This window comes from Bactrocera oleae, chromosome 3 (genome assembly GCF_042242935.1).
Source record: "Bactrocera oleae isolate idBacOlea1 chromosome 3, idBacOlea1, whole genome shotgun sequence".
Classification (NCBI taxonomy): Eukaryota; Metazoa; Arthropoda; class Insecta; order Diptera; family Tephritidae; genus Bactrocera; species Bactrocera oleae.
Window position 1 is genome coordinate 11558240 of NC_091537.1, and position 15288 is coordinate 11573527.

A 15288-nucleotide genomic window follows, 5' to 3' on the forward strand; every position below is an offset into this window, starting at 1 on the left:
ATTAAAAGACAACTGGCAAACAAATGGTTGTGTATAACTCATAATTTACTGTTTGGCGTTGTTCAAGTGGTATGGTTGCGACATGTCCAAAAGAAGAGGCAACCGTTTGCGCAAATCCACGACTAGACGTGTTTCGAAGCATCGTTTTTTTTTTACATTTTTCTCGATCAATCGACATGAGCCATTTTTAGAGCGATTGATGATGAGAATTGTTGTGGGAGATTGTTGTGATTGTGATTGAATGTGTTATGAATTCACCATACCATCGATAAATACTGGTCCTTGATGTAGCTTCATCGCCAAAAATTGAATTAAGTTCATCGATGCGCTGTGACTAAGTTAATCCAAGTCAAATGTTGTAAAAAATAATCGTGCGAAAATATTCGCGATTTAATTCCATTTTTTGGCCGAGATGAATAATTTAAGTTACTGTAAACAACACAAATAGCGCTCGTATGTCAAAACATCTTGAGTATGTGTAACATCAAATATGTCAAACTTTACCATAAAGTTGTGAGATGTGAGTTGCCAGATTGCAGCACTAGGCTTGCCTCATCCCGAAATATGAAAGGCAACCTACGTAACACATTTTTTGGTTTTTGATTTGAGATAATTTTAAGCAAAAGAAACCTCCCTCACTCTCATACACCTGTTTCCGTCCTGAAGTAAGGCTACTACAAGTAGATCAAGAGAATCCAAAATTTTTAAAAAATAATCACGGATTATTAACGCAAATTAAGGTCTGCAAATGTATGTCATTTTAATTTCATATTGTAATCATATTTAGTGGTACATTTCTGTCTTAACGAGTACGAAAATAAGGATATCAATCGCGAAGAGACTTTCCACGTCCTCCAAACTCCGTTAGACTACTTACTGTTTGTGTGTTAGGCATATTGTTGGTCAGCTAAGCTGGAAAAAATGTTAAAAAAATTGGTCTGATAGGGTAGTCTTTATACGCGGTTGTCACGATGGTCAAATCTACGAGAAAATTTCAAACACTCAAAGTCATAAAATTTTCGGTAAATAAATTCAAAACTTGGTTTATTTCAAATACAATTTATTTTAAAAGCTCTATCAGCTTTATTACATCGAACAACTGAAATACAATTAGGGCGTAACGTTGTAAAAATATGTATCAACCAAGTTCTTTTCGTAGTAGTCATACATGGATATCACCGCCGGTTTTAGATTATCCACATCAAATTGTTTAACCAATGGAATATTTATGCAACTACTGTCATCTCGCCTTATATCTTCAAAGTACACGTGAAGTTTTTGTTTTGATTTTCGAACAATTTTCTAAAAATATAAATTATAAAATATTTGTACTTTTTTTCTTTACTTAAAACTCATCTAAAGATTTGTATGCAAGCTGACCTTTGCATAGACGTTGTATAATCTTTTCGATTAGAAAAAAATCAAATTTGATATTTTATAAACCCATTTACCTTTGCTTGTTTTGGGAGCTTAACGTTACAACAGTCGGCACCCAATTCTTCACTTGTTGGCAGGCTAATTTCAAATATCGCCATATTGGACTGTTCAATTTTCTCACCAACTAACTGCATGCAGGCTTTTAAGTTTTTTCTCGCAACTGCGGGATCAGATATAGTAGAATTTATGTGGAAAATATCGTTCTGGGGTTCCAAACTATTGTATTGATAAGAAATTTGTAAAGTAGCCTTTCCGCTTCCCGTTGCAGTGAACTGCAATTCTCGGGTATAGTTAGGAAGCTGTGTGATATGAGAGTTTTTTATAAAAGTGTCTTCTAAATAGTATATTTTTTTGTTAATTACCTCAACTTTTTTGTTAAAATCTTTATCCTTTTCGCCAACTGTGAACGTGTGCACCAGTTTCTTTTGCGAGAAAACATCAATATTTAAAGTGGTGCCATGCTCTTTATATCTGGCGGCATAAATAGATAAGGCGCGTAGGCCCACTTCAGTTTCAAAAGTTGATGCAAAACCGCCGTTACTATTACGTTTGGACACTATCCACTTGATGATTGGTGTTACTGGCTTTTTCAATTCCATCATAGTTATTAATATATAACCAGTTATATAAACATCAATATTCGCTGGCGTCTGAGTACGTTGCCACCATTTATGATCACCGCTAGTCTTTGCTTTCGCTTCCAATATTCCGAGTAGCTCTTCAACCATGGGATCCTTGCGCAGATGCAGCACATATAAAGATAATGCAGTTGCTCGCATATCGTCATTTTGCTTCACATTACTTCTAATGTATCGTATAGCATTATCTATAACTTTTTCATGTTGATCTAAATATTGCGTATTTTCCAGTAGAGTGAGTACCACAGATGCAGTGACACTCAATTTATTGAGTGTAACAAAATCATATAAACTGCCATCTTCTCTGAAACTGCCATCGCCTTGTTGTTTGCTCGTTAAAAAAGCGAGTCCTTTCTTAATGATATTTTCATCCACGTAGATGTACGATTTCGCTTCGTTAAATATGCGTATAACATAAGCCGTAAGCCAAGTATTACCTGGAGCTTTACCCCACGTACTAAACGAATGGTCAGCAACTTTGTAGGTGAGTTCCCGCTGATAGCCGATCTGCAGATAACTTTTTGCTGAATCATAAATTGCTTTATTCGTTGTACTTGTGCTCTAAAGAGAATATTTGATGGTAAACATTTTAATGATAATTATTTATTTAAGCACATCTTGCAATCAATCACAGTTTATTTTATTTTAAAATAAATATCCTTACTGGATATTTTATCCTACTTTCAGAAAACTATTGTATATCTATATATATTGTATTAACGAAAATTATATCTAACCTGTAAGTATTTTAATACCATCAAATTTGGTACTAGATGTATCATATTTTGCTCGCCACAACCTGTTGGGCTTCTAATTAGCTTCTCGAAATTCTCACCATTGGTAATCAAATTCAACATAGACCCCATTATAAAGTCCATAACAGAAATTTCAATCCGTTCTGAGCCTAGCACAATGTTCTGTGGTATATTCAGTTGTAGTGATTTACTTTCTTCGCCATTTATGTAGAGGTCTACATTGTTCCACTCCGTGGTACCTTCGTGTTCGACTTTTAACTGTTTAACAATCACATCGCTTTCATAAAGGTTTTGCGACGTAATTTTTATCGTTATTATGCCAGTCACTTTGGGACGTATTCTGAACTTTACAGTTTTAGTTCTATCTGCTGTCACATTTACTTTCACTGTATGCTGTTTCTCATTGGGATTTAAGAAGAACTCAAATTCATCGTTTACCGATTCCATTGTGACATTAGTGAGTACCTTTACACGTAAATAGTTAAAGACCGTTGCTTCAAGTTCTATAATCTCTCCTATAAAATATTAAAAACAATATTCATATATATATTTAAACTTCAATAGCTTCAATATTGTATTTACTTGCCTAATTTCACGGATTGTGGCAGTTTAACAGTAAGGAAAAAGTTTAAAAAAGTCCTTATATTCGTTGGTGTTGTCGTAAGCGTAAATCCAGTTTTGGGATTAAGAGAAAACCCTGTAAGCTGCCAAGTAGTAATAGTATCAGGTATTTTTTGCTTTAATACATCATGACCATCCACACTGCAATTCGAAACAGCTAACTATTAATATCAGTTGCAACATATTTTATAGAAATTATTTGGAGTAGTTGTAAATATATCTTAGAAAAATTTTGTAGAAAGTTAAGTTTATATTGATACAGCTTTTTAGGTGTTTTAGGCACCACAACGGACCGGTGTTCTAAGTTGTCCAAGTGAGATCCTTCTTAGAATCGACCTCTTAACCTAACCTAAATTTTCTGCATATGTAAATTTACATAGCTTACCCGAAAATTATCATCTACATATCTATTTATTCTATTTGCCCACAGTAAACTATCGCAGCTATACATACCTTAGAAAATCTACAAAAGCAAAAGTTTCAAAAAAATTACGACGTACGATTGCCTTGGCACCTCTAGAATTTACTACGTCATTCACTCCAATTATTTCATTATCTAGAAAAAAAGGCAAATATTATTTATTAAATAACAGTAAAAGCTAATATTACCCACCTATGTTGTAATGCGCATTCGTCATTGTTACAAGGCCAGAAATTATGCCTGGCAGTCCATGTCTTACTGATATTTTACTGCTCACTTTCCTTAAGTCGTCAAAAATTACGTCGGCGTTGAAATCATTGCCTGACTTTAGCAGCAACACGCTTTTGTCCACACCCAATAAGCCAACGTACGAATTTGGCTCCGTGTCGATACTTAAGGAAATAAATGACGACGGTTTGACCACTTCTGGCGCATCGATCGAAATCTGTTAACGAAACATATATGTATATATATACAATATATTAAATCTAAATTGATTTGATATTCTCAAGAAAATTTAAAATGAAAATCAAAATTTTCGTGTGAACCATTTACAAAATAATACATATTTAAACTTCGTGAAGATATTTCAGACAATTTTAATATTGTATGTATATACAAACGGTGTTACCTGTTCTACTTACAGTATTTTTAAATTGACTCGCAACCCGAAATTTTGTCTCGTAATGAATCATTCTTTCGTTTTTGAAAAAATATACAAACATATGCGCTTCCGGCATCATTTCGTAAGTTGGTGTAACAAAGAAAGTGTGTGTATGGTTCCAGCCGCCATTGGGAATTTCAATGGCATCAGTATATACAATATCGCCACGTCCGACAATTACACATACAAAGCTGGAAAACGCCTCAGGCGATATTAAACGTATTTCCATCGGATCGTCTACGGTTGGACTAGAGTTAAAAATGAAATTACTTATTAAGATAATATCTGTGAATATGAAAGTGTACGTAATCGTACAATTGTGTTTTAACATATATTCCACCTTCGCCGCCTTCCTTGTTATGATATAGTTGTATAACGCCTGTGCTTTCGGAGTTTTCATATTTGATGGTTATATTTATGTTGACGTTGTTTGCACATTCAATCTCCACATCAACATCGCCATTGACTTCTGCATAAGTTACACTCGTCTCACTTAAGATATCGTCTTTTGTATGCATATCAAGGGTTACGTAAACTTCCCGATCGATCGGATTTCCATTGTTGTGTGATATATGTGCGCGATAGAAAAATGTTTCACCTTCTCCGCTGCACTCGCGAACAACATCCGGTGTTGATATTTCAAAATGATTGGCCACAACATTTATTATTTTCGAAACTGTTCGTGAGGTTTGTGTGGCAGTGTCTGCAACCTCGACATTTATTGGGATGGGGCGCAGCCTTCCACCAAGGTCCCTGACGTTGATTGGAATTTCCAACTGACCCTCATGCATGTTATATTGCCTTCTTAAAACATTATTCTTCGATACATTGAATGTGAGTACACAGGTACCAAATATCGGTTTGCCAAAGGTGTAACTATAAAAAATATCATTTTATTTATATAAATTTCTATAGGTTGTAATCATTCCTTTGTATTCATCTTTTTAATCAATAATTTGGGACCTCAAAGCCTGTGAATAAGGGTAAAACGTCATATTTTGATAGACCTACAGTATGAGTTATATAGTGTAACATGCAATAAAATTTATATCCTGAACAGGGTATATTAAGTTCGCCACGAAGTTTGCAACTCCCAGAAGGAAGCGTCGGAAACCTTATAAAACATACATATATACATAAAATAATCGACATGACGAGCTGAGTCAATTTAGCCATCTCCGTCTGTCCATCTGGCTGTCTGTATATACGCGTCACTCAGTTTAAAAGATATCGATCTGAAATTTTGCTCACGTTCTTTTCTCTCCAAGAAGATGCTCCTTTGTCGAAACCACCGATATCGGACAAGTAAAGCATATAGCTGCCATGTAAACTGAACGATCGGATTCAAGTGATTGTATGAAAACATTTTCATTTGAAGAGATATCTTCAAGAATTTTGGAATGAATTATTGTCCAACACAGTGGTGTTGTCTCCGAAGAAACTGTTCAGATCGGATTACTATATAGCTGCCATACAAACTGAACGTTCGATTTTTGTAACTAATATTTGTATTTATGAAGGGTATAATAGATATACCATTTGCCTGTCAAGAGCCCCATAATATGGGTATTCGCTTAAGCACATAAGAGTCCATAATTTAGAAAATATTAAGAAATTTTTCCATATATCGTACAATCGTACGCTTTTATAAACACTTTAACCTCAACAAGGACAATTACAATCAAACATAGGTACAAGTATAAGTATGCTCAGTTCAATGTAAACTAATGCAACTTACCGCGCTTTTACTTTTATTGAAAATGTTTTATCTTTGAGCGACACATGGCTAGGTATCTCCAAGTCAATTTCAAATAGTGGCAAGTCATAATGTTTCACTTCGATAATTTTTTCCGTCAACATTTTTTGTCCCAGCAAAACTTGCATAGACCATTCGCCCGCAACGACTTGCTCAGCTAACTTAAGTTTTCCCTTGTATACACCGGTGTCAAGCACAACATCATCGAAACGTTCAATGATATTATTTTGTGCATCCTATGACAACAAAAACACATATATATTTATAAAGTGTAATAATATAATTATATTCTATGTATACTATGTACACGTATACATATTGTCTACATACCTTTAAAACAACAGATATTTGTTGGTTAACCTTTGCTGGTAGTAAGTACTGATCTAGGAATACGGCACGAAATTGTATGGTATCTCCGAATTTATACAGTGCCTTATCAGTTTGCAAATATACCATTGGTAGATTTTCTACGAATTCCAGATTCGTGGAATTTTCAAAAATAATTCCCGATAGTCCCTGCGCCTTCAAAGAATATGTGCCATTTGTAATATCACCAAATTCAAATGTTGCACTTTGTCCAGAATTAGGTGCCACCACAAGTTCGGTAAACTTGCTATATTGTGGCCCCTTCAGAGTAAGACCGATTCTCGCATTTTCCTGTATATCAGAAACACTCACATGTACACTGTATTTAGAGTTGGGTCTTATGGTAGCCGGTGATGTTATTGTATAATATCCTTTTGCTTGTATCTCTACAATTATCGCAATCACTAAGCCCAATACAGGCAGCACCCTTGAAAAATTGACCATTCCGATCGTAAAGTATTGAAACACTGAAGTTATATTGCTCGTATTACTGATATTTATTTCAAAATTCGAAAGCATTTATGTTTAATTGTGCTCTTACGTTTGTATACGTGATGACCCTCTAAGATATGGTTACTTATTGTACATATACGACTGCTATTCTATCGGTAGACTATATAATATGTTGGGTGTTGGCATAACTTCACTCAAAACTGAGTGTAAATGAAGGAAAGAATCATTAAATCAATCAATTAATGAAATGTTTTAGTATTCAGTTTCAAATAGTATTAGAAGATTAAAGAAAGTTTCTTTTATAAACAGTACTACACTACTTTAGTGAATAGTGAAATACAACACAAGAACGCGAAGAAACGTCGATGATATTTGCTTTAGAATTATTTGAAACAAGTCTTGGTTTAATAATAGTAATACTATTACTATTATTATATTTGATTGTGCATTTTGTTCCAAAGCATTAAAATCAGATTGCTTTTTTTTCTATAAAAATCAAATTCACAACTGAATTATGACTTTAGAAATGACAGTTGCTGCAGATTTTTCGACAGGGAATAGCAAAATATTCAAACATATTTGTTTTATAAAGACTATATTCATGTTTGGGTTTTTATAAGCTTATCAATAAAATTTAATCGTTTCACTGTATATACTTACATACTTATTCAAGCATAAATGACTGTATTTGTATAAGTTTAGAAGTAATTCTACATCTAAATACATATTTCATAATTTTATCAAAAAAGTAATTAAATTTCACAAAATGATTATAAATAATTGGAAAATAAAAAAAATCACAAACTTTTTATTGTCTTTTAAATTTATATATGTTTGTAATAAGATTTTTTAAAATAAAGCAGTTCAAATGATAGTCTTATTTCAGACATATAATCAGAGAACGATCGTGCTTCGGCTTTATCAAAATAATGATAGCAGCAGAAACGTTTGACGATTGTCATTAATTAAACAAATTTGTGAAATAAAAGGAGAATTATATGGAATAAATTACGCGAAATTACTTTGAAATAAAATACAGATTATCATATGTATGTCAAGTTTTTTATAGTCTCGCAATATGTTGCAAAACGGGGTTTTTCAATAGGGATGATATGATTTCTATGTACGATTTCTAAATGTCGTTTCGGCCATTTTTATTTTGACTTGGTCTGCAATTATTTGTTTTTCATTGTATTTAGCAATATTTACAATTACATCGTGAAAAGATATACGCAAGAACAACGTTTACTAATTATTCAATTTTATTATCAAAATTATCGTTATCTAATTACAACTTTTCGTGCGCTTTTGCCATATTTTGGTCGTAATAATCGTCCATCAGTGCTCGCTATTCGTCGAACTGTTGAAAACTTCTAGCGTACATATTCTTAACATTACATAATGTTCAAGTGCCAAGAAGACAAAGATCCGCTCGAAGTACAATATGTAAGATATTGTTGCCATTCTGGCAAGTCTTGTTGCATTCGATTATAAGACGATTAAGAATTGGGAAAATTAAGAAAATCATCTTCTCCGATGAGGCTCACTTACATTTGAGTGGTGCGGTAAATAAACAAAACTGTCGATTCTGGTACAAAGAGAATCCCCAAATTATTCATATACCACCATTACATTCATCTAAATTGACAGTTTGGTGAGGTTTTTGGTTTGCTGGAATCATCGGTCCGTACTTCTTTCGAAATAAAGCTGATGACACCGTTACTGCCAATGGAGAGCGGTATAGATCGATGATAACCAACTTTTTATGACCGCAATTGGAATAAGTTGATTTTGAAAACATCTGGTTTCAACAAAACGGAAAAATCATATCACTCTTATTTGAAAATCCTTCATATGTTATGCAATTGCTGCAGATGTCCTTGGCGCTCCAGAAGGGTATCGGGTCCTTCACTAAATAATTTCGTTTTGTTTTTTGGTCAATTTATACATGATTTTTTTATTGTGTAAAACATTTTATGAAATTATATATTTGACCCAATACCTTTTGGCATCTTTCGGGCAAGAGATTGATTCCACGCTCATAAAATATTTGATCCACTGGTCCAAGTGGTTTTCGACGTCCTATATTGAGGTGAAGGTTCTTCCATTCAAAATTTGCTGAGCCCGGAACAAGTAATAGTGCAAAGGTGCCAAGTCTGGAGAATATGGTGGGTGGGCTGCAAAAGCTCCTGGCGAGTCATCAAATTGGTAAGAGGTCCCTCATTATCCTAGTGGAACACTACACATTGTCACTCAATTGTCCAGATGATCACTATACACTTCAGACTTAATCGCGGTTTCGTCGGGAAAAAGCTCAAAATAAAGGATCCCTTTGAAATCCCACCAAACAAATAAACCTTTTTTTGTGGTGACTAGCGGCCTTCGAAGTGGTTTGAGCTGGTTCATTTTTTTTAGACCTTGATCTCTTGCGCTTTACATTCTTGTAAGCAATCCACTTTTCGTCGCCTGTAACTAAGCGCTTCAAAAATGAATCACTGCTTTGTCGTTTGAAGCAAATCACATCGTTAAAGCGACGAAGCGAATTTAGTTCTGTAAGAACATGAGGAACCCATGTGTCAAACTACGAAATTAATAAGACAAATTTAATCTTTTAGCAATCTGTAGAGTTGACCAACTACTTTTTTATCCATATGACGTGGTGCATCCCCAAAATCGTTCGAACCGCAACGAAATTTTGCAAACCAATTTTGGCATTGGCGTTTGGTCAACACATCTTCTCCGTATACTTGTATACTTGTATAACATAATTTTCACCTTGCTTGAACTGCATTTTTACCCTTTTGATAGTAAAACAGTAAAATATGCCGAAAATGCTGTTTTCGATCTTCTATTTTCGATAGGACACCAAACGTAAACTATTTCAATGAAAGTTAAGAACATTTTTTACAAAATAGCCTTACTAACATATATCAGCTGTTCAAATATATAACGGTAATGCGGTTAAACGTAAAGTTGGTAGCGAAAGAATTCAATAAGTTCAGCTTTTGTCATCAAACGAATTTAATTTTAATGTGTGTATTTCAGAAATTCCTTAAACATTATCCATTTTCGATCTTCTATTTTCGATAGGACACCAAACGTAAACTATTTCAATGAAAGTTAAGAACATTTTTTACGAAATAGCCTTCCTAACATATATCAGCTGTTCAAATATATAACGGTAATGCGGTTAAACGTAAAGTTGGTAGCGAAAGAATTCAATAAGTTCAGCTTTTGTCATCAAACGAAATTAATTTTAATGTGTGTATTTCAGAAATTCCTTAAACATTATCCACTGGACACGGCGGTTCTCATGCAAAAATGGTCGAACTCGGTCGATTTTAAAGAGTCTATATACCGAATATGTGTAACTCAGTATCTATGACTGACTTTATACCGGTAATATTAGTCAATCTATGATAAGACATAATGAAATGAAAAGCATATCTGCTCTTGATAATTGGATCCTGGGGCTAGAAATTGATAAAATAGGTTCAGTACTTTCCTTAGCTATTTTCAAATATCCGTTTAACCGTATATATCGGGCAATATGATATCTTAATAAGATTGTGTAAACTATTATCTTTGATAATCCATAATTTAATAAAAATAAGGGCCGGGCTATTTTTTCGAACATAAAGAGTCGTTACAGTCCACTACTGGGAATATACTAGGAATATACTTTTTATATATAAATTTTAAAGCAATTTTACTCCGAGCAATAACTGTTTTTTGTTTTTTTTTTTTGATTTTTCATAAAAAAATTTTCAGCTGTTTAATTATTTTACAAATCTTCCTTTTTCAGGTTGGCAATACCAATAAAACTTCAACTGTTACTACAAAAAAGAGTTGGGTTGATCTGAAGTTGAATTTCTTTAACTACAATTTAACTTAGTTTAAAATGGTAATAGGGCTATAATAATTGTGATTTGAAGTTAAGACTTTTAGCATTATATTTTTTTAAAATTATGTAAAACTTTTATTTGGTTTCATATGTCGTCTGAAGTAATGGACAAAAGTTCGTAGAAATTAACGCAAGTCAGATATGCACTTGACAAATTTGTGCATAATTTGTATGGTTTTTGAATCATTATTAAAAATATTTCATAAGCACAATTAGTGTATTACCCGGCCTAACCCGGAATTATTGAAGTTCTCTTTCATCCAGCATTGTTTAATTTATTATGGTGAGGATCGCACCGAACTTCTTTAGCCGCTTTCGAATAAATTGTAATGATGAATGTACATTTGTATGTCAGATGAACGTTAACTAAACCAATATCGAACAAATTAAACTCAGATGTGTGCATTTTTAGAACCTTTATTATACAATTTTAGCACCTAATAATGCCTTATCAATATACCACACTACTCTTTATGTAACTCTCAGCTTCTTAATGTTCACATAATTTGCTAATGAGCATGAAGTATATATTTTTATTGTAATCATGCCACGAACTTTTGGGCGTATTTGGAAATAAATTTTTTTGGATTTCCCTGGTAAAATGAAATCCGTAGAAACACTCTCTTTGGCGAATTCTTTTTTTGTAACAACTTCAAACTCTTTTCTGTTTTTTTCCAAAGAAACAAGCATTCGCATACTTTTATGTAAGTAGTTGTAAACTTCAACTTCCAAAGTTACGTTGTTTCCTAAAATCCAGTAATGCAAATTTCAAGTCAAGAAAATTCACATACTTTTAATTTTTTACTTAGTGCCCTTACCCTTCTTCACATAACTTGGCAAGTCGATATCAACATATATATCCTTCACAGTTTTCATTGCCATTGAAGTCGTAAGCGTGAATCCTGTTTTTGGGCTAATCGCAAACCCGGTTATGATCCAAGATTTGAAGAAAGTCGTTGGTAACTTAGTAGGTACTTCGTCATAACCAGTAATGCTGCAATAACAGAAAAGTACACCGTAAGATTTCAGAATACCCTAAGCATATTTGGACTTGTTGGAAAGCGAAGTGCTGAAACAACTTTTATATTTTCGAATCTTTAAAAACTAAATTTACGTGCACGCGTACGTACCTTACATAATCGACGAATGCAAACGTTTCGAAGTAATTACGTCGAGTGGTATGTTTTGAAATCGGGTCATTCTCTTTCGCAATGGGTTCGTGTACTTGAAATGAGATTTAAAATAATTAATAGGTGAATATAAAGAATTATTACTAATATTCATACCCAAATAGTAATTGGCGTTTGTCAATGTTACAAGGCCAGCAGTGCCACCTGGATAGGGGGTGTTTATTTGCAAATATGTTGTTGGTGTCTTAGATTGCAAATTTGATAAATCATTGAAAATTTTTCTTGCATTTAAATCGCTATCTGATTGTAATATCAAAGCTTCTTTATCTGTACCCAATAAACCAACATAAGAATTTGGTTCAGTAAAGATACTTAAGATAAGAACACCACCCGGTTTGATGATTTCTGGTGTATCGAAGGTGAGCTGCAAATATTTTAAATTTTCATATGTTTTAGTTTTGAAATATATTTTTATGTTTGTTTTTATTTTTATTTAATTTCTTGAGAGATTATCAAAAACTCAATTTCTAACATTCCTTTTCAGTAGTCTACTTGCGTACTTAACATCTTTAACCGATTTCCTTGAACGTTTTGTGGCTGGTAAAAGCGCTTTAGAGACATACGATTGCATATTTTAACTTACCGTGTTTATGAATTCCCTCTTTACCGAAAATGTTGTCTCGTAGGAAACCATCTTGCCATTTTTTAAAAAATACACAAACATATGCGCTTCCGGCATCATTTCGTAAGTCGGTGTAATAAAGAAATGGTGTGTTTCGCTCCAGCCGCCATAGGGAATTTCTATGATATTACTATACACAATATCGCCACGTCCAACAATCACGCAGGCAAAGCTGGAGAAGGTCTCTCGCGACACTAGTTGCACTTCCATAGGCTTATTAATCGTTGGACTGCATATACAGAATTTTTAAAAAGATAGAGAATTAATTATGGCATATACTGTTGGAGGCTTATTTTTTAAATGTTTCTCTATACGAATACATATAAAATAAATGTTTATTGGTTGCGAACAGATAATCTTACTATTGTGTGTTAACTTGAACTCCCTCCTTGCTATTATGGTTTCCATGTTTTAGTTCGATTTTACCTGATTTTTTTGAGTTTTTGTAGTCGATAGATACAAATATATTATTATTGATGTATCTATAATAAGAGCATTGTATATTCACATCAAGATAACCCTCATCATTGACATGGCTAATAAATGTCTCAATCCCACCATTGGTACCCGGGTTCAACGTTACAAGAACATTATCATCCACATCAATCGGATTGCCGTTATAATCATAAATGTGGGCACGGTATAGGAATGCTTCATTTTGTTCATGACATTCGTATGACATTGTTGGCATATTTATTACGTGCAGATGTGGTACAATTCTTACCACCTTCGAAACGGTGCGTTCGTTATGCGCTTTATCTTTAACTGTGACATTTACAATGACATTTTGTATAATTCTACCTATTTGATTTAGATTTACTGGTATTTCCTTATTGCCATTAACAATACGATATGTCATCTTAATGGCGGCATTTTTCTCTGGGATGATATGAAATACACAACTTCCCGATACAGCACTATTAACGTCATAGCTAGAAATAACAAACAAATATATTTCGTTTTAATATATATAGAATATTGTTACAGCTTCTTCGATTCATTTTTTCATGATTACTGCACAAGCAGAAAACCAAATAAGCAAAATTTAAATTTAAATCTTTAAAAATAATCTGAGCTAATTTTTTTTTAAATTAAATGTTAGTAAATTTTTTCTTACACATTCACTAGTTCTGTCAATAAATGGGACTTTATTTCATTCGATATATTTTCAAATTAACTTACCGCGCTCGTACCCTTACGACGAATTCATTTTGTTTGAAAGGCACATGACTGGGTATGTCCAAGTCCACCTCGAATGATGGCAGTTCATAATCTTTCACCTGGATAATTTTTTCCGTCAACAGTTTTTGCCCCCACAAAACGTGCATAAACCATTCGCCCGCAACGACTTGCTCAGCTAACTTAAGTTTTCCCTTGTATACACCGGTGTCAAGCACAACATCATCGAAACGTTCAATGATATTATTTTGTGCATCCTATGACAACAAAAACACATATATATTTATAAAGTATAATAATATAATTATATTCTATGTATACATATCTACACGTATACATATTGTCTACATACCTTTAAAACAACAGATATTTGTTGGTTGCTCTTGGCTGGTAGCAAGTACTGATCTAGGAATATTGCACGAAATTGTATGGTATCTCCGAATTTATACAGTGCCTTATCAGTTTGCAAATATACCATTGGCAGATTTTCTACGAATTCCAGATTCGTGGAATTTTCAAAAATAATTCCCGATAATCCCTGCGCCTTCAATGAATATGTGCCATTTGTAATATCACCAAATAAAAATGTTGCACTTTGTTCAGAATTAGGTGGCACCATAAGTTCAGTACACTTGCTATAGTCTGGCCCATTCAGTGTAAGACCGATTCTCGCATTTTCCTGTATATCAGAAACACTCACATGTACACTGTATTTAGAGTTGGGTCTTATGGTAGCCGGTGATGTTATTGTATAATATCCTTTTGCTTGTATCTCTACAATTATCGCAATCAGTAAACCCAATATAGGCAGCAGCAGCTCCGACAATTTATGCATTCTGGTTAAAAGTCGACTAAGTACTGATATGAATGTGGAAATTATTCAAATGGTATATGCTCCTTTTATACGCTTAAAAATGTTTTAAAATGAATGTTTTAAAGTGAATGTATATGTACATATTTGAATGTATAGATGTGAGCACGTATAAGCGTAGATTAAGTCTTGCTTGGCAACTAGTTACAAACTACTTAACAACCAATCGGCCGACTGTTTTTTTAAAACTCAAGCAACTAGAGCTTTTAATATAATATATTGATGTCGTACAAGATGGCAACTGTCAGATTGAGGTCAGGAATAAAGAATGGTGTAATTATTTACATTAAAAACATAAACTTGGAAATTACGAGTTTATTTTATTATTCTCAGATCCTTCAAATGTATCTATATACATATGTACAAACGTTTTTTTATTTGTTTCAAGTTTTGTATGGTTTTCCGATTTTA

The 15288-nt window shown here is 33.4% G+C and overlaps 1 protein-coding gene across 1 annotated transcript; it reads right to left on the minus strand.

Annotated features, from left to right (window-relative positions):
- Positions 1-1043: 1043 nt before the first annotated feature.
- Positions 1044-14864, minus strand: LOC106615256 (CD109 antigen). The gene is made up of 19 exons (XM_070106188.1): positions 14359-14864; positions 14010-14263; positions 13190-13759; positions 12789-13056; positions 12302-12569; positions 12146-12239; positions 11834-12009; positions 11496-11761; positions 6623-7153; positions 6275-6528; positions 4852-5412; positions 4517-4784; positions 4065-4317; positions 3905-4007; positions 3417-3592; positions 2813-3345; positions 1800-2636; positions 1452-1736; positions 1044-1302 (listed from the first exon to the last, which is right to left on the minus strand). The coding sequence occupies exons 1-19, from the start codon at positions 14839-14841 to the stop codon at positions 1111-1113; spliced, it is 6372 nt and encodes a 2123-aa protein (XP_069962289.1). The 5' UTR covers positions 14842-14864; the 3' UTR covers positions 1044-1110.
- Between the last annotated feature and the right edge of the window lie 424 nt (positions 14865-15288).

Excerpts from the sequence above, each read along its gene's own strand:
- LOC106615256 (XM_070106188.1), bottom strand. The coding sequence starts at position 14,841 with ATGCATAAATTGTCGGAGCTGCTGCTGCCTATATTGGGTTTACTGATT. Across the intron at positions 12,240-12,301 it reads AAACGCCAATTACTATTTGG|TACACGAACCCATTGCGAAA; the intron begins GTATGAATATTA and ends TCTCATTTCAAG. Across the intron at positions 4,008-4,064 it reads GAATGCGCATTACAACATAG|ATAATGAAATAATTGGAGTG; the intron begins GTGGGTAATATT and ends CTTTTTTTCTAG.